The sequence below is a fragment of the Amblyraja radiata genome, chromosome 4 (assembly GCF_010909765.2).
Source record: "Amblyraja radiata isolate CabotCenter1 chromosome 4, sAmbRad1.1.pri, whole genome shotgun sequence".
In the NCBI taxonomy this organism is placed as follows: domain Eukaryota; kingdom Metazoa; phylum Chordata; class Chondrichthyes; order Rajiformes; family Rajidae; genus Amblyraja; species Amblyraja radiata.
The window spans coordinates 68,339,141-68,357,225 of NC_045959.1; the positions used below are offsets into that span (position 1 = coordinate 68,339,141).

General features: G+C 44.3%; 1 protein-coding gene across 1 annotated transcript in view; it reads left to right on the top strand.

Annotated features, from left to right (window-relative positions):
• LOC116972242 (chloride channel protein C-like) overlaps nt 1–18,085 on the top strand; it is a 92,928-nt gene that overhangs the window by 26,198 nt on the left and 48,645 nt on the right. The window contains exons 8-11 of the mRNA XM_033019709.1: nt 377–465; nt 6,629–6,768; nt 7,519–7,690; nt 10,029–10,200. Of these exons, the coding sequence (XP_032875600.1) occupies nt 377–465; nt 6,629–6,768; nt 7,519–7,690; nt 10,029–10,200 (573 nt within the window). The remainder of the gene's footprint in view (nt 1–376; nt 466–6,628; nt 6,769–7,518; nt 7,691–10,028; nt 10,201–18,085) is intronic.

Consider the following 18,085-nt stretch of genomic DNA (forward strand, 5'->3'; position numbering starts at 1 on the left):
CGACCCCAAATATCAATTATCCGTGCTCGCCAGAGATGTTACTAAAGCACTTTGAGTCCTTTTTTTTGTAAACCAGCATCTACAGTCCCTTGCTTCTAAACTACGCTCTTAAAAATTGGAAACAAGCTTGATGGAATCTTAAAAGACTGCAAGTGACTTGCCTGGTGCGAGTTATTCTGAAGTTCACGGATTTTTATTGAACAACAAATCTTGATTAATTGACTGCAATTTTAGCACCCTTTTAAATAACATTTGGAAATTACTTGGAGTTCTTTTCAATTAAAATGTTTATTATCCACAAACACATTTATAATCTCTGTAATGGAAGATAGAGTATTCCTGAAGTTTTCAACCTGTGTAACTGCTTGTTTGCCAGGTAGTCACAATTACAGCCACGGTCTACGTGCCTTCCTTCTTCCCGTGCACCCCGCTCTCCCCTGACTCGCACAACAAACTGGAAAACAGGTGAGATATGCTTCCTTCCTTTCCAATATACAACCTAAGGGGCCACACAAGTTGCAAGAGTGTTTATTTAAAGATAGACGCAAACTCTACCGAGTTTGACATTATTGCATGTATAGACACTGAGAATGAATGAAGAGTTTTTGCTCAGATTTTGTTTTGTATACAAAAGTATACAAAAGGTTCTGGAGTTACTCAGTCAAGCAGCATCTCTGGAGAACATGGTGATGTTTCCGCATGAGACCTTTGTCCTTTTGTGACCTTTTGTGTATTAACCAGCATCTGCAGTTCTATGTTTCTACATTTTGTTTTGTATAGAGTCATACAGCGAGGAAACAGGCCCTTTGGCCCAACTTGCCCACGCTAACCAACATACCCCACCTACACTAGTCCCATTTGCCTGCTTTTGGTCCATATCTATCTAACCCTATCCAATCCATTTACCTGTCTAAATATTTCTTAAAGGTTGCGATAGTCCTACCTCAGCTATCTGGCAGCTCATTCGATACACATACCGCACTGGTGTGTAAAAAAAAAAGTTATATATATTTTATTCTGAATAAAGTTTATTTTTGAAATAAAAAAGCATTCTATCTCCCCCCTCGACTCTTCAACGTTTTAGCTGCTCTATGCAATGCAGTTTCACCATATCCTTCAATACCCCCAGGTTTCCCTTTATTCATGTGTGCAATTGGACACTTTTGTGTGTGCTCACAGCGCTAAACGTGGCATCACATTTGATCACAGTCAAATTTCATTTGAGGGTTACCAAATAAGGCCGATCTGCTCATTCACATTTAATAATTCAAATTTAGAAAAAGACACAGAATGCTGGAGTAACTTAGGGGGTCAGGCAGCATTCCTGGACAACATGGATAGGTGACATTTTGGGTCAAGACACTTCTTCAGACTGATTGTGGGAGGGAAGGGAGAAGAAAACTGAGAGAGGACAAAGGTACACAAAAATGCTGGAGAAACTCAGCGGGTGCAGCAGCATCTATGGAGCGAAGGAAATAGGTAACGTTTCGGGCTGAAACCCTTCTTCAGACTGATAGGGGGGTGGCGGGGAGAAGGAAGGAAAAAGGAGGAGGAGGAGCCCGAGGGCTGGGGGATGGGAGAAGACAGCCCGAGGGCAGAGGAAGTGCTGAGCCACCGGGACGTCAGGTAGGTTCTTGCGGACCGAGCGGAGGTGTTCGGTGAAACGATCGCCCAACCTCCGCTTAGTCTCACCGATGTAGATCAGCTGACATCTAGAGCAGCGGATGCAGTAGATAAGGTTGGAAGAGATACAGGTGAACCTCTGTCGCACCTGGAACGACTGCTTGGGTCCTTGAATGGAGTCGAGGGAGGAGGTAAAGGGACAGGTGTTGCATTTCTTGTGGTTGCAACGGAAAGTGCCCGGGGAAGGGGTGGTACGGGAGGGAAGGGAAGAATTGACAAGAGAGTTGCGGAGGTAGCGGTCTTTGCGGAAGGCAGACATAGGGGGAGATGGGAAGATGTGGCGAGTGGTGGGGTCACGTTGGAGGTGGCGAAAATGACGTAGGATTATTTGTTGTATGTGACGGCTGGTGGGGTGAAAGGTGAGGACTAGGGGGACTCTGCCCTTGTTGCGAGTGCGGGGATGAAGAGAGAGAGCAGTGTTGCGGGGTATGGAAGAGACCCTGGTGCGAGCCTCATCTATGGTGGAGGAGGGGAATCCCCGTTCCCTGAAGAATGAGGACATTTCAGATACCGAGGTGTGGAACGCCTCATCCTGGGAGCAGATGCAGCATAGGCGGAGGAATGGGATGGAGTCCTTACAAGAAGCAGGGTGGCAAGAAGTGTAGTCCAGATAGCCATGGGAGTCAGTGGGTTTATAGTGGATGTCGGTCAGAAGTCTATCACCTGCGATGGAGATAGTGAGGTCAAGGAATGGTAAAAAAGTGTCGGAAATAGTCCAGGTGTATTTGAGTGCCGGATGGAAGTTGGTGGTGAAGTGGATGAAGTCAGTCAGTTGTGTGTGGGTGCAGGAGGTGACCCCAAAGCAGTCGTCGATGTAACGGAGGTAGAGGTCGGGGATAGGGCCCTGGTACATATTGAACAAGGATTGTTCGACGTCCCCGACAAAGAGGCAGGCGTAGCTGGAGCCCATGCATGTGCCCATAGCTACGCCTTGTATTTGGAGGAAATGGGAGGAGTCAAACGTGAAGTTATTGAGGGTAAGGACCAGCTCCGCTAGGCGGAGGAGGGTGTCAGTGGCTGGGTATAGGTTGCTCCTCTGGTCGAGGAAGAACCGGAGGGCTTTGAGGCCATCCTGGTGGGGGATGGAGGTGTAGAGTGACTGGACGTCCATGGTGAAGATGAGGGGGTGAGGGCCTAGAGAATGGAATGCGCGGAGGCGGCGGAGAGTGTCTGAGGTGTCTTGAACATAGGTAGGAAGGGATTTGACCAAGGGGGATAGGACAAAGAGAGGACAAAGCCTGGCAAGTAATATGTCAATACAGATGAGGAGGCATTTTGTAGGAATGAACTGCAGATGATGGTTTAAACCGAAGATAGACACAAAAAGCTGTAAGTTTCCCAAGTGAAATATGAGATGCTGTTCCTCCAATTTGCATTTAGCCTCACTCTGACAATGGAGGAGACCTAGGACAGGAAGGTCTGTGTGGGAATGGGAAGGAGAATTAAAGTGTTTAGCAACCAGGAGATCGCCCAGTTTACATTTGGTCTCGCCGATGTATAAGAGTCCACATCTTGAACAACGGATACAGCAGATGAGGTTGGAGGAGGTGCAAGTGAACCTTTGCCTAACCTGAAAAGACTGTTGGTGTCCCTGGACAGAGTCGAGGGAGGATGTATAGGGACAGGTACACAAAAAAGCTGGAGAAACTCAGCGGGTGCAGCAGCATCTATGGAGCGAAGGAAATAGGCAAAGTTTCGGGCCGAAACCCTTCTTCAGACATTCAGACATATAGGGACAGGTGTTGCATCTTCTGTGGTTGAAGGGGAAGGTACCTGGGGAAGCTATATGTGTGGGAAGGGATGAGTTAACCAGGGATTTGCGGAGGGAACGATCTCTGCGGAAGGCGAAAAGGGGTGGAGATGGGAAGATGTGACTAGTGTTGGGATCCCGTTGAAGGTGTCGAAAATTTTGGAGGATATTATTTGTTGTATGCGAAGGCTGATGGGGTGAACGGTTAGGACCAGGTGGACTCTGTCTATGTTGCGACAAGGGGGAGGGGGAGCAAGGGCGGATCTGCAGGGTACCGAGAAGACACGAGTCAGGGCCTCATCTAGGATGGGAGAGGGGAATCCCATTCCTTAAAGAATGAGGACACACTCCCTACACCCAATTCCACCGACTACGCCGCATATGCGCCCAAGATGATGCGTTCCATACCAGGACATCCGAGATGTCCTCATTCTTTAGGAATTCTTGATTTATCACATTCAGTTCAGGGTGCCATTTCTCATGGAAGATATATTGATCGTGGAGTAGATACAGCATACAGTCACCAGAATGATATCAGGCAGTGAACATTGAAATACCTGAAAGGTAATGTAAAATAGGACTTATTCCCTTGAATATACAGTGGAACGTTAGAGCTGAATTAGTTGTTATGCTCGAGTCGATCACAGGAGTTAAGAGAGTAGAACAAGGGAAACTATGACATCTACTGAGGAGAGTCTGGAACATGGGGACTTAGTCTTAAAATCAGAGTATGGCCATTCTAGTGTGATGCCAGAGATCGCTGCTTCTCAGAGCTGGTAGTGACCAATTACAATTCTTCCCGCAAAATTAGTTGAGGCTCAATTGAAAGTGCCCGAAATAAGATTTAATGGTTTTGTGAGTTTAGAATCAGCTGTGATTTAGTTCAGTAGTGGAGTAATCTTTAAATGCTGAATAGTGCACTCCTCTCTGAATTTTCCAATGCACTTCAAAGTCATCAGGCACCAAATTGCATCAGATAAAAACAACAGGTTGCTAAGAGGTGGAAGCAAGATAGTTTTGGGAACAAGTTCCAGAGATTGCTGAGGTAACTGAAGGCAAGGCTTTGAATGAAAGTGGAAAATAAATTGAAGAAGCATAATTAAGGCGATATAGAATTCTTGGAAGATTACAGAGATAAAGCCAAATGTGGGGATTTCAAATAAAACAAGCTTGAGCAAATCTACTTTGAACTATTACTGGAATAGGATCTGCTATAATGAGTGAAGGGTGATGGGTGAGTGTGAGGTTGCAAGTGACAACATTGTTATAGCAAGTGTGAGACTGGCCAGGAGAAAAACTAGCCATTCTTATTCCCAACTCAGCTCAATTGATCACTATCTACTACTGCTGTCACCTCCATGCTGTGATTTCCACACTGTGAGGTAAATGAACCAGTTTGCACCATCTAAATCAACAGTTCTGGTTTATTGTGCAATCTGCTTCTCTGTTCCATTCTGGGTGTTAAGGGCCTGACCCACATACGCGACCTTGGCTCGCAAATTACGCGACCTCGTGGTGGCTTGAGGCGTACGGGCACCGTATGGCCGCGCGGGGCCGGTCCCACTTAGAAGCGCGGAGTTGTGCGGGGCTGGTCTCGACATCGCGTGGGGCTCCCAAATTCTTGCAGTGGCCAAAATCTTTGCGCGCCAACAGCCTGTCGGCACGCAGGCGCATTGCGGTCGTACGCAGCGTCTTGACATCGTACGCAGCGTTTTGAAGGCGTACACATCGTCTTGACGGCGTACGCTAGCGCGTGGCGTTGCGTGATGACGTCACCGCCCGGCGTGCCGTTGCGTGATGACGTCACCGCCCGGCGTGCCGTTGCGTGATGACGTCACCGCCCGACGCCGTGCGATGCCCAAATTCAGTCGGTCCGCCTCCTGCCCAGCTGATTGGTAATGACGTCACGCACGAACTTAGCGCGTTCTTAGCGTGAACTCCGCTTCCGGTTGGTCGTGCCAAACGCATGCAATGGCATGCAAGTGGGACAGGCCCTTAAGGGACTTTGGTTCTCACATCATGCACATTGAAGTTTTCCTCCTGCACCAATGTTCCTTACTTGACTGATCCCAGTTTTAAAAGTACTCTGAAATCGTACTTTGATCATTCTTTTCCTCAGTGTCTAATTCACTTTAATATGCAATGTTAAACATGTAATTTAAGTTCCTGTCACTGATCTCAAGTAAAAAGAATAATTATATTAACAGCTCTACAATATTTGTTTAATACTTTAGTGCTGTAAAATAATCTCTCCTGGAATGGTTCCCTCTAGGGTAATTTGCAAGGGCACATTTATGATGTTTGTGAAGTCTGCTACCAGAGGAAATTACATTTCTAAGTGTCACTTCAGAGTTGAGTTCAAGCGTAGCTTACTCAAAGCTTTAACTCACGAAAGGTTAGAAATGAGCGTGGTGATCTATGGCAATAACTGTGCAGAAAATGCAAAGCTAGAAAGGAAGATCAGTTAGCTCAGATTCTATCTTTCCTTAAAAAGTATTGTATGATTTATGGGATTGCAACAATTTTATGCCAATGTGTAAATACATCTTTTTATGAACTAACTACGGTAAAATGGAAAAAATGACAAATAACAAGCAAAAAAAAGCAATGTGCTATGATACACCATTTCAGATATACAGAACCTTCATATCAACACAGATAAATCCACAAAGAAATTGAATCTTTCAATGCAATATGCACCAGAATTGATGACGGTGGGTATTGAATTTGGACGATAAATTCATACTAGTGAATATTACCTAATTATTGATATCAAAGTATGAAGATTACATTTCCCACTCCTGGTCTTGCCATACCTAACCCTGTGATTATATATTTAGGTCATTCATGATGATAACAATAGCCGTGGCCCTGAAGATCCTTATAGGTGTTAAAGGATATTCTGCTCACTACAGTTTATCAATATATTGCAACCTTACAAGTTGTTTCTTAAATAATTTCATAGATTCTATCTCCATTATTCTTCTCTGAAGCACATTTGTAGGGAATGGGATAACACAGAACTAGGGTGAATAGATATGAATGATGGTCAGCATGGATTTGGTAGAACAAAAAGCCCGTTTGTCCATGCTGTATCTTAAAACTAAAAATCGACAACTGTTTGTTATCTCGATTTATTTAAACATCCTGTTAATGCGAAGCCTAATTGTTTTGTTTTCGCTCTGGCTTTACCAGGTCTCTTTACCACAACAGCTCCACAAAGGCCACTCACCCTCTGAGTAAGACAGAACAGTTCTACCTCTATAACTGCCCACAAGGAACAACGTGGATGGGACCTGATGGCATAGAACATTCAAACAATAGTCACAATGAAGGTAAACTTCACCAAGATTAAATCCTTCTGGACATTGTAGGATATGGATATTCAGTTTTGTCGCAGGAGCAGTGATGTTATAACTGATGAATATGACACTACTCTATTGATGAATGTTATAGAGGTTAGAGAGCTGGTGGGGTGGGTGTTCAGGAGATAAGATCCTCATTATGGCCTGCCTATTTATAGACCTAGCTACTAGATACATGGCTATAAAAATTCTGGCCAAAGTGTTGGTGTTGGGAGAATTTGAATATTGAGTTGTTGATGAAAAACAACTAAATGTATTTGGTAGACACAAAATGCTGGAGTAACTCAGCAGGTCAGGTAGCATTCCTGGAGAACATTGATTGGCAACGTTTCGGGTTCCAACCGGAAATGTCACCCATCCGAGTTCTCGAAGATGCTGCCTGATCCGCTGAATTACTCCAGCATTTTGTGTCTATTTTGGGTATAAACCAGCACCCGAAATTCCTTGTATTTGGTATTTTCATTTACTTTAATGTTGTTTGTAAATTTATATGTAGCCACTTCCTTACATTTAATTCACGACTAAATAAAAAAAACTGAAAATAGGTGAAAGAAATCACATTAAATGAAAGGTCGTCAACCAGAAACATTAACTCTGTTTCTCTCTCCATAGACATTGCTTGATCTGCTGGGTATTTCCAGCAGTCTGTGCATCTATTTCAGATAGCCAGCATCGTAGTATTTTCATTTTGGCTTCTTTAACTGTTGTGTCTGTCTTCAGCTGCGACACTCTTGGTTGAAAATGGGAAGAATGGAATTGTGTATCTCTTCAGAAGAGGAACACACAAAGAATTTGGATTTGCTGCTCTTCTTACAACTTTCGTTATTTACTATTTATTTTCATGTTGGACAGCTGGTACTGCCATGGCATGTGGACTTGTCATACCAATGCTGTAAGATAACATTTTACTTCTATAAACCTTTTATCGACTTTGGCTTTGCTTAGTAGTTAACTAAAAATCTTACTTATGTACATGTCTGACTGGCCAATCTAGAGCCTTGAGTTCTATCCTGGTTGATTGCTCATTTCCAGCCATCCATCAACCAGCTTATCCCAAAACCCTTCAACCTGTATCCTAGTTCTTGCACAAAAAGACACTACCTTTGACCTGCTGAGTTACTCCAACACTTTGTGCTTGTGTATATTTTTGAGTTCCTTGCACCTCCTTGTTCTTGCAATCCTTTTCGATCTTCCTCCTGTTGCTTGATAATCTGCCTTGGTTTTTGGTTAAGGAGCTCTTGACTTTAAATCTTATCCATGTTTTTAATTATTTCATGGCCATCTTCTTCTCAATCACTGTAACCTTCTCTACATGTGTTTGCACTCACCCGTTTCTGGCTTTTTGCACACCTCAGGTTTCAATCAATTATGACCATGCCTGCATAAATTCATGTTCATAAATTATAGGAACAGAATAAGGCCATTAGACCCATTGAGTCTACTCCGCCATTCAATCATGGCTGATCTATCTTTCCCTCTCAACCCTATTCTCCTGCCTTCTCCCCATAATTTATGACACCTTTACTAATCAAGAACCTGTCAATCTTCACTTTAACAATACCCATGAACTTGGCCTCCACAGTTGTCTATAGCAATGAATTCCACGGATTCAACACCCTTTGGCTAAAGGAATTCCTCCTCATCTTCTTTCTAAAGGCACATCCTTTTAATCTGAGGCTGTGTTATCTGTTCCTGGACTCTCCCACTAATGGAAATGTTCTCTCCACATCCACCCTATCCAGACCTTTTATTATTTGATAAGTTTCAATGAGGTCCACTTCATCCTTCTAAACTCCAGTGAGTACAGGCCCAGAGCTGTAACCAAATCATCCCTGGGATCATTCTCATAAACCTCCTCTGGACCCTCTCCAATGCCAGCACATCCATCCTCAGATATCGGGCACAAAACTACTCACAAATACTCCAAATGCAGTCTTATGAGTGCTTTAGAAAAACCTCAGCATTACATCCCTGCTTTTACATTCTAGTCCTCTCGAAATGAATGCTAACTGCATTTACCTTCCTTATTACTGATTCAACTTGCAAATTAATCCTTTGGGAATCCGGCACCAACTCTGGATCCTATCTGAATCCTCTCCCCATTTAGGAAACAGTCTACGCCTATATTGCTACTGCCAAGGTGCACGACTGCTCTCTTCGCTTAGCGGTATTCCATCTGCCACTTTGCACATTCTCTCAACCTGTCCGAGTCCTTCTGCAGACTTCCTGCTTCCTCTATACTACCTCCCAAAGAGAAACTCTGAAATTTTCTCCTAAATCTTCTTGCCTCTTTAATTCCTTAAAACCTGCAGCTGTGAGCAAACGCCTGCTCTAATATTACTGTATATTATCAAATGTTGTATATATAAATTCCAGTGAAGTGCCTTGGGATATTATGCGTCCAAGTTTCTTGTTGTCGTTGATTGGTCAATATGATTTATCCTGTTTTTGCCTACTTGAAGCATGTCTTTCCCATGTGGAAGTTTTTTATTGCATTTCTATAACCTGATTTAACCTGAAAAAGGCCCTCACCATTAGACACCACATTAGGAGAGGAAAACTAAAGTGAAGCACATCCTTGCATGATGTAGTCTTTAATAGAACTACTGGGGATATATGGGCATGCTTACTGTTAGGTTCTGCCAATATAATCCTGTCAACAATCCATGGGTAATTTCAGTTTCCTCCTCTGGTGAAAAATATTTAATATTTGGTCTCTCTTGTTTGTTGATCCATGGTTTTCACATGGGAAGCAAGAAGTTAATCGGGGTGGCGCAGTGAATACTGCCTTACAGTGTTACTGCCTTACAGTGCCAGAGAACCGGCTTTGATCATGCCTATGGGTGCTGTCTGTATGGAGTTTGTACGTTCTCCCTGTGATTACGTGGGTTTTCTCCAGTGCTCCGGTTTCCTCCCACATTCCAAAGACGTACAGGTTTTTAAATTCACTGGCTTCTGTAAAATTGTAAATTGTCTTTAGTGTGTAGGATAGTGATCGCTGGCCGGTGTAGACTTGGTGGGTCAAAGGGCCTGTTTCCACTGTATCTCTAAAGTTTAAGATCTAAAGTCGAATTCCATCCTTGTTTTTATTCTATAATATTTGAGAATGTTCATCAATAAAGTGTAACCGGAAAACTATTTCATGTTTGACAGATTTGTCGTAACCTTTGTCAAATTCTAATGATAATTTGCTGTTAATTTGCTGTTAAACTGACCATCTTCTCCATTAGATACACAGGAGCCTTATGTGGCAGGATAGTTGGTCTGATCATGGTGTCGATATTTGGTGTCCAAACTGATGAGTATGGAGCCTGGATAGATCCTGGCCTTTTTGCAGTAATTGGAGCTGCTTCATATTTTTGTGGTGTTTCAAGACTAACAATTTCCCTCACTGCTATCATGGTAAGATTTTTCCAGAAACAAGTATCTGTAAACCTAATGGCCTAGAAATTCAATTGCTTAGCACCATTCCTTTGTTCCCAATTTGTGTAGAATATTAATCATGAGCTGCACTCAAGGAATAATCAAGGAAGGAATTTGTAACATCGGCCTTAGTTACACACAACAAACACACAAACGACACAATGTGAGCCATGGATAGGGAGTCGGGTCTGAATAGCAGGAATAAGCCCCCACTCATCTAAGCTGTTTGAACATACCTTTAATTGTTTATAGATTCACTGGGGATAATGTTAAGGTGAGCTCATCGTGTCTAAATGCTGGTAAAGGTTTCTGAGTGACTTTTGCTGAATGTTGAGGTGAAATGTGATTGTTCTTATTGTAATGCCTTGTTTGAGCTTTCTGTGTCACCTGGCGTGTGAGGGGAAGTTCCCTGGATGCTCCTTGCAAAAGATGGCTAAAGAGAGAGTGTGAAAAGGCCTTTGCCCAATTGACCTATAAAGCTACTGGGAGCAACAATCCTATCTCTTCTTGTCCACAAACCATCGGAGGCTAAGACTCACATAGAAGGTCCACCTGCTATGGGTGCAGGTCGGCAGATGAGATTAGAGGAGATGCACCTGAACGCCTGTCTCACCTGGATGGATTGCTGGGGACCCTGGATGGAAGCAAGCAAGGGCGGAAATCGCTTTTAAAACATGGAGGGGGGACACAATGAGGCCTGACATCTAGGACAGGGGTCAGCAACCTGCAGCCCAGCCCGTAACCCGAAATCATACGGCCTGCAGGCGTATTTTTTTTCAATTCGTTTTCGCGACCTGGGAACAGCAGCCAGTCCCGGGGCACGCAGGTGACCTGGGCGCTATAGCCAGACCTGGGACAAGCGAGCCGATCTGGGCGCTACAGCCATTCCCGGGGTAGGCAAACTGACCTGGGCGCTGCAGCCAGACCTGGGACAAGTGAGTCGACCTGGGCGCTACTGCCATTCCCGGGATAGACGAACTGACCTGGGCGCTACAGCCAGTCCCGGGGCACGCAGGCGACCTGGGCGCTACAGCCAACCTGGGGTAAGCGAGCCCACCCGGCGCTGCAGCCAGTCCCGGGGCAGGTGAGCTGAGCTTGGCGCTACAGCCAGTCCTGGAGCAGGTGAGCCGACCTGGGAACTGCAGCTAGTCCCAGGCTGCTAGATTCTAGGAGCTGGCATCCTCCAACTGGAATCAACCTTGAGGCCTCTGGTCGCAGAGCCTGTGGACTTACCATCACAGAACTGGCTGACTTCGGAGGCTGTTGTGGCGTTGCGGCTGCGGCTCGACTTCGGAGGCTTCGGTTTTGCTGCAACATTTCACAAAACATGGGGGGATTGTCCCCCACCTCTCAAAACATGGGGGGTTTCAGTCCCCCCCCCCTCCCCCTACAATTTCCACTCATGGAAGCAAGGGAGGAGGTATAGAGACAGGTGTGATGTGATTGATTCTTTTCAATTGCCATGTTTCGCAGTTTGCAGCCAACTACTTTCTTCGTGATACTGCTGAGCTCTCTGCTCAAGGATGGAAGGGTATATCTCTGCCTTTTAGTACATGCAGCCTGAGTATGCAGATGGTAGGTAACCTGGGCAAATAGCTTTGCCCTTTGATCCTTCATGAAGCTGAGGAGTTGGTGCAGGGGACAGGGATTCAGATTTCTGGATCATTGGGATCTCTTCCGGGGCAGGGTTGACCTGTACAAAAGGGACGGGTTGCACCTAAACTGGAGGGGGACCAACATCCTAGCGGGAAGGTTTGCTAATGTTACACAAAAGGGTTTAAACTAGATTGGCAGGGGGGGGGGGGGGGTGGATCTCGTGTAGGACAAAGGCTAGAAGTTGGTATGGAGGGTGGTGTGGGAAAAATTAGTGAGAGGCTAGAAGTTGGTATGGAGGGTGGTGTGGGAAAAATTAGTGGACAGAATTGGCAGGTGAAAGGTGGAGAGCGAGGAAGGAGGGTTGGTTTAAGCGTATTTTAATGCAAGGGGCCTGATGGGTAAGGCAGATGAGCTTAGGGCATGGTTAGGTATGAGCGACTGGGACGTTGTAGCCATGAGTGAAACCTGGTTAAGGGAGGGGCAGGACTGGCAGCTCAATGTTTCGGAGTACAGGAGCTTCAGGATAGAGTGGTGAGGGAAAAAGAAGAAGGGGGGTTGCATTGTTGGTTAAGGAGGATGTCACGGCTGTGTTCAGAGGTGACATTAGGGACGGTCTAGTGAGGCTATATGGGTGGAGCTGAGGAACAAGAAAGGGATGATCACCTTGTTGGGGGTGTACTACAGACCCCCAATAGTCAACAGGAATTAGTAGAACAAATGTGCCAGGAGATTGCAGACAGTCACAGGTCAAATAAGGTTGTTGTAGTAGGGGATTTTAACTCTCCCAATATAGACTGGGAAAATCAAAGCATGAAGGTTACATGGGGTGCAGTTCCTCAAAAGTGTTCAGGAGAGTTTTCTTAAGCAGTATGTAGAGACCCCCACACATAGATCTAATATTGGTAAATTGGGAAGGGCAAGTTAATGAAGTGTGTGTGGAGGAGCCTTTTGGGACCAGATTAGATTTCGATTACGTTTAAGATAGTTATGGATAGGGGTGGAGATGATCCACGTGTTAAAATGCTCAACTGGGGTAAGGCCAACTTTGAGGGATTGAGAGAAGGTCTCGTTCAAGTTGACTGGAGCAGGTTATTTGAGAGGTAAGGAACATCGGCCAAGTGGAATGTTTTTAAAAGTGTACTGAGGAAAGCTCAGGATGAAAGCCCAGTATAAAAATAAAAGAGAAGGAGTACAACGTAGCATAGATGAGCGGGAAGCAAGAGGATTGAATAATGTTTAAAGAGCAACAGAAGATAACTAAAAAGACAATATGGGGAGAAAAGATGAGGTACGAAGGTAAGCTAGCCAAGAATATAAAGGAGGATAGTAAAAGCTTCTCTAGGTATGTGAAGAGGAAAATATTAGTTAAGACCAAAGTTGGACCCTTGAAGACCGAAAAAGGTGAATTTATTATGAGGAACAAGGAAATGGCAGATGAGTTGAACAGGTACTTTGGATCTGTCTTCACTAAGGAGGGCACAAACAATCCTCCTGATATAGTAGTGGCCAGAGGATCTGGGGTGATGGAAGAACTGAAGTAAATCCACATTAGGCAGTAAATGGTGTTGGGTAGACTGATGGGACTGAAGGCTGATAAATTCACAGGGCCTGATGGTCTGCATCCCAGGGTACTTAAGGAAGTGGCTCTAGAAATCGTGGATGCATTGGTGATAATTTTTTAATGTTCTATAGACTCAGGATCAGTTCCTGTGGATTGGAGGATAGCTAATGTTATCCCACTTTTTAAGAAAGGTGGGAGAGAGAAAATAGAGAATTATAGACCAGTTAGCCTGACATCTGTTGTGGGGAAGATGCTGGAGTCATTTATAAAAGATGAAATAGCTGCACATTTGGATAGCAGTAACAGGATCAGTCCGAGTCAGCATGGATTTACAAAGGGGAAATCATGCTTGACTAATCTTCTGGAATTTTTTGAGGATGTAACTAGGAAAATGGTCAAGGGAGAGCCAGTGGATGTAGTGTACCTGGACTTTCAGAAAGCATTTGATAAGGTCCCACATAGGAGATTAGTGGGCAAAATTAGGGCACATGGTATTGGGGGTAGAGTGCTGACATGGATAGAAGTGGTTGGCAGACAGGAAACAAAGAGTAGGAATTAATGGGTTTCTTTCAGAATGGCAGGCAGTGACTAGTGGGGTACCGCAAGGCTTGGTGCTTGGACTGCAGTTATTTACAATATACATCAATGATTTAGATGAAGGGATTCAAAGTAACATTAGCAAATTTGCAGATGACACAAAGCCGGGTGAACTGTGAGGAGGATGCTATGACAATGCAGGGTGACCGACAGGTTGGGGGAGTGGGCAGATGCATGGCAGATGACGTTTAATGTGGATAAATGTGAGGTTATCTACTTTGGTATCAAAAACAGGAAAGATTACTATCTAAATGGCGTCAAGTTGGGAAAAGGGGAAGTACAACGGGATCTGGTGTTCCTTGTTCATCAGTCTATGAAAGTAAGCATGCAGGTACAGCAGGCAGTGAAGAAAGCGAATGGCATGTTGGCCTTTATAACAAGAGGAGTTGAGTATAGGAGCAAAGAGGTCCTTCTGCAGTTGTACAGGGCCCTAGTGAGACCACACCTGGAGTATTGTGTGCAGTTTTGGTCCCCAGATTTGAGGAAGGACATTCTTGCTACTGAGGGAGTGCAGCGTAGGTTTACAAGGTTGATTCCCGGGATGGCGGGACTGTCATATGCTGAGAGAATGGAGCGGCTGGGCTTGTACACTCTGGAGTTTAGAAAGATGAGAGGGTATCTTATTGAAACATATAAGATTGTTAAGGGTTTGGACACGCTAGAGGCAGGAAACATGTTCCCGATGTTGGTGGAGTCCAGAACCAGGGGCCACAGTTTAAGAATAAGGGGTAAGCCATTTAGAACAGAGACGAGGAAAAACCTTTTCTCACAGAGAGTTGTTAGTGTGTGGAATTCTCTGCCTCAGAGGGTGGTGGAGGCTGGTTCTCTGGATACTTTCAAGAGAGAGCTAGATAGAGTTCTTAAAGATAGCGGAGTCAGGGGATATGGGGAGATATTGCGGATGATCAGCCATGATCACATTGAATGGCGGTGCTGGCTCGAAGGGCCAAATGGCCTACTCCTGGACCTATTGTCTATTGTCTATTGTGTATGTCACTGTTAGAGTGAAGGGCAAAGCAGGCAAATGTAAGGAAGCTTGGCTGACGAGGTAAATTGAGACGTTAGTTAAAAACAAGAAGGGCGCATGGGACAGGTATAGGCAGCTAGGATCAAGTGCATCCCTGGAGGAGTTTCGTGGACTAAGGAGTAAACTGAAAAAGATCAGAAGGGCATAAAGGGGCCAGGAGATAGCTCTGGCAGGTAGCATTAAGGACAATCCAAAAATAATTTAAAAATAGATTAGGGGGAAAAGGGTAACTAGAGAGAGAGTGGGACCGCTAAGGAATCAAAGCGCTCACCTCTGTGTGGAGGCACAGGAGATGGGCAAGGTCTGAAATGATTATTTCTTCTCTATATTTACCGAAGAGTAAGAGAGTAGGATGGAGGAAATTGGAGAAGTCACTAAAAGTGTCTTGAGAGCAGTCAGGGTTACCGTCGAAGAAGTACTGAAGGTACTGTCGTTTTTGAAGGTAGACAAATCTCCAGGGCCTAATCAGATATATCTGAGGACATTGTGGGAAACTAGAGAGGAAATTGCGGGAGCTCTGGTTGAAATTTACGAGTTGACCTTAAATACAGGAGAGGTGCTGGAAGACTGGACGGTGGCAAATGTTGTGCCTCTTTTCAAGAAGGGTGAAGGAAAATGCTGGGAACTATAGGCCGGTGAGCTTAACATCTGTAGTTGGTAAGTTACTAGAGTATTCTGAGGGATAGGTTATACAGGCATTTGGATGGGCAAGGGCTGACAAGGGATAGTTTTGTACATTGGAGGTCGTGTGTCACAAATCTGATTGATTTTTTTGAAGACCTAAAAGGTTGATGAGGGCAGAGCTGTAGATGTTGTGTCCATGGACTTCAGTAATGCTTCCGACAAGGTTCCACATGGTCGGCTGCTCTGGAAGGTTAGATCACATGGGATCCAAAGAGAGATAGCTGAATGGATAGCAAATTGGCTCCATGGAAGGAAGCAGAGGGTGATGGTGGGTTTCTTCTCAGACTGGAGGCCTGTGACTAATAGTGTGTCTCAGGGTTCGGTGCTGGGCCCATTAGCGATTGTCATCTATATCAATGATTTGTATGAGAACATACAGGGCAAGATTAGCAAGTTTGCTGATGATACAAAAGTGAGTGGTTTTGCAGATAGTGAAGATGGTCGTGAAAGATTGCAGCAGGATCTGGATCGATTGACCAGGTGGGCAGAGGAATGTTTGATAGAATTTAGTACAGGAAAGTGTGAGGTGTTGCATTTTGGGACGTCGAACAAGGGCAGGATCTACATGGTAAATGGTAGGCTTCTGACTAGTGTTGTAGAGCAGCGGGATCTAGGAGTACAGGCGCATGGTTTCTTGAAGGTTGAATCGCAGGTAGTTAAGGTGATCAACAAGGCTTTTGGCACTTTGGCCTTCATCAGTCAGAACATTTAGTATAGAAGTTTGGAGGTCATGTTGCAGTTGTATAAGACATTGGTGAAACCGCATTTAGAATATTGTGTTTAGTTCTGGGCACCATGTTATAGGAAAGATATTCTCAAGCTTGAAAGGGTTCAGAAAACATTTACGAGGATGTTGCCAGGACTGGAGGGCGTGAGCTATCAGGAGAGGTTGAGTAGGCTGGGTCTCTATTCCATGGAGCGCAGGAGGATGAGGGGAGATCTAATAGAGGTGTACAAAATCATGAGAGGAATAGATTGTGTAGATGCACAGTCTTTTACCCAGAGTTGGGGAATCGAGGACCAGTGGAATTAGGTTCAAGATGAAGGGGAAATGTTAAAAAACTTCAACGGTCAAACATTAAACACCTGGAGCCTTATTTGTTTTATTTATTCTGAAGTGGTCCGTTTCACTCAACATATTTCAGCTAATGGATACACATGCTCCATAAATCCAAGGCTCCTCACTCAGTATGGGCTGTGTATGTGCTGAGGGCAGACATGTAAACAGGAGTTATCAGGAGATGTGGAGATATTATAGAGATAGAGTTTTAGATGCCGGTCAGTGCTATGGTCAGCCTCACAGTGCTGAAGTCTCACTTCAGACAGGGTGTTCCTTTTGGTGAGTGGCTGCTGAGCCCTCCATTGGTTGACCATAAGAGGGCGACATCCCTTGTTTGCTGTGCTGCAGGTGGAAGATGTAGAAAATGAATGAAGAAGGTGATGATTGTGTCTCTGAGGATGCATTGGCAGAATACACATCACCTTGTGGGACAACCGATGAACCCATTCCACTGAAGGAGAAACCTGACAAACAGTTTGTGCCTACATTCATCAAAATGTTGCCGACATATCAGACTTTGCTGACATGCAGACAAAGCCAATGGCATCTGCCTGCTTCAAAAAATATTGTAAAGATTGGGCATTGCAGGGTGAATGAAAGCCAATTTTGTAGGCAGGAGCTTCAAGCACTTCTTCTTAGATTTATTTTCAGAATTTTTTTCTTACTCTGGTTCTTTCATGAGTTTGTCATCCTGGCTATTAATAGTTACTATCCTTTAGAGTGTGCAGAAACCTTTGGACAAATTCTTGTTAGGTCCAGAGACTAAAGTTGCGTGTAGTACTCCCTGTGTGGTCTCAGTCGACTTCCTTAGTTTAGTATGCCAACATTTTGTAATAAAGGTCAACATTACATTTGACTTCCTAGTTGGTTGTTTGCATATTTACTTCTGATCTGGGTATTCAAGGGGTCTTTTGAGCAGGTTTACTAAGTTATCACTGTTAAGAAATGTATATTCTTCGCACCAATTTCACTTACATTTAATTTTCCAGCTGATTTTACATTATCTAGAAATCTGTATCTGTTGTACTCTATTTTTTGCAAACTAGGTCATATAATTGATTCATTAAATTGCAATATTCCTGGAGAATTTGCATTTGACATATTCAGGGATACCACTAGGTGTCAGGATTTCCAAAGTTTTCAGAGCTAGAACACTTCAAGTGTACTTCATACACAAATATTTTTTATAATGTATTAAATGATTGGGAGTGTGAAAAAACAACCATGGTGCTCCTATTACTAAAGGGGCTGTCCCACTTGGGCGACCTAATTGGCGAGTTTAGGAGAGTTTGAAAAAAAATGTCATGCTGAAGACCTCCTTCGACTATGTAGAAGACCT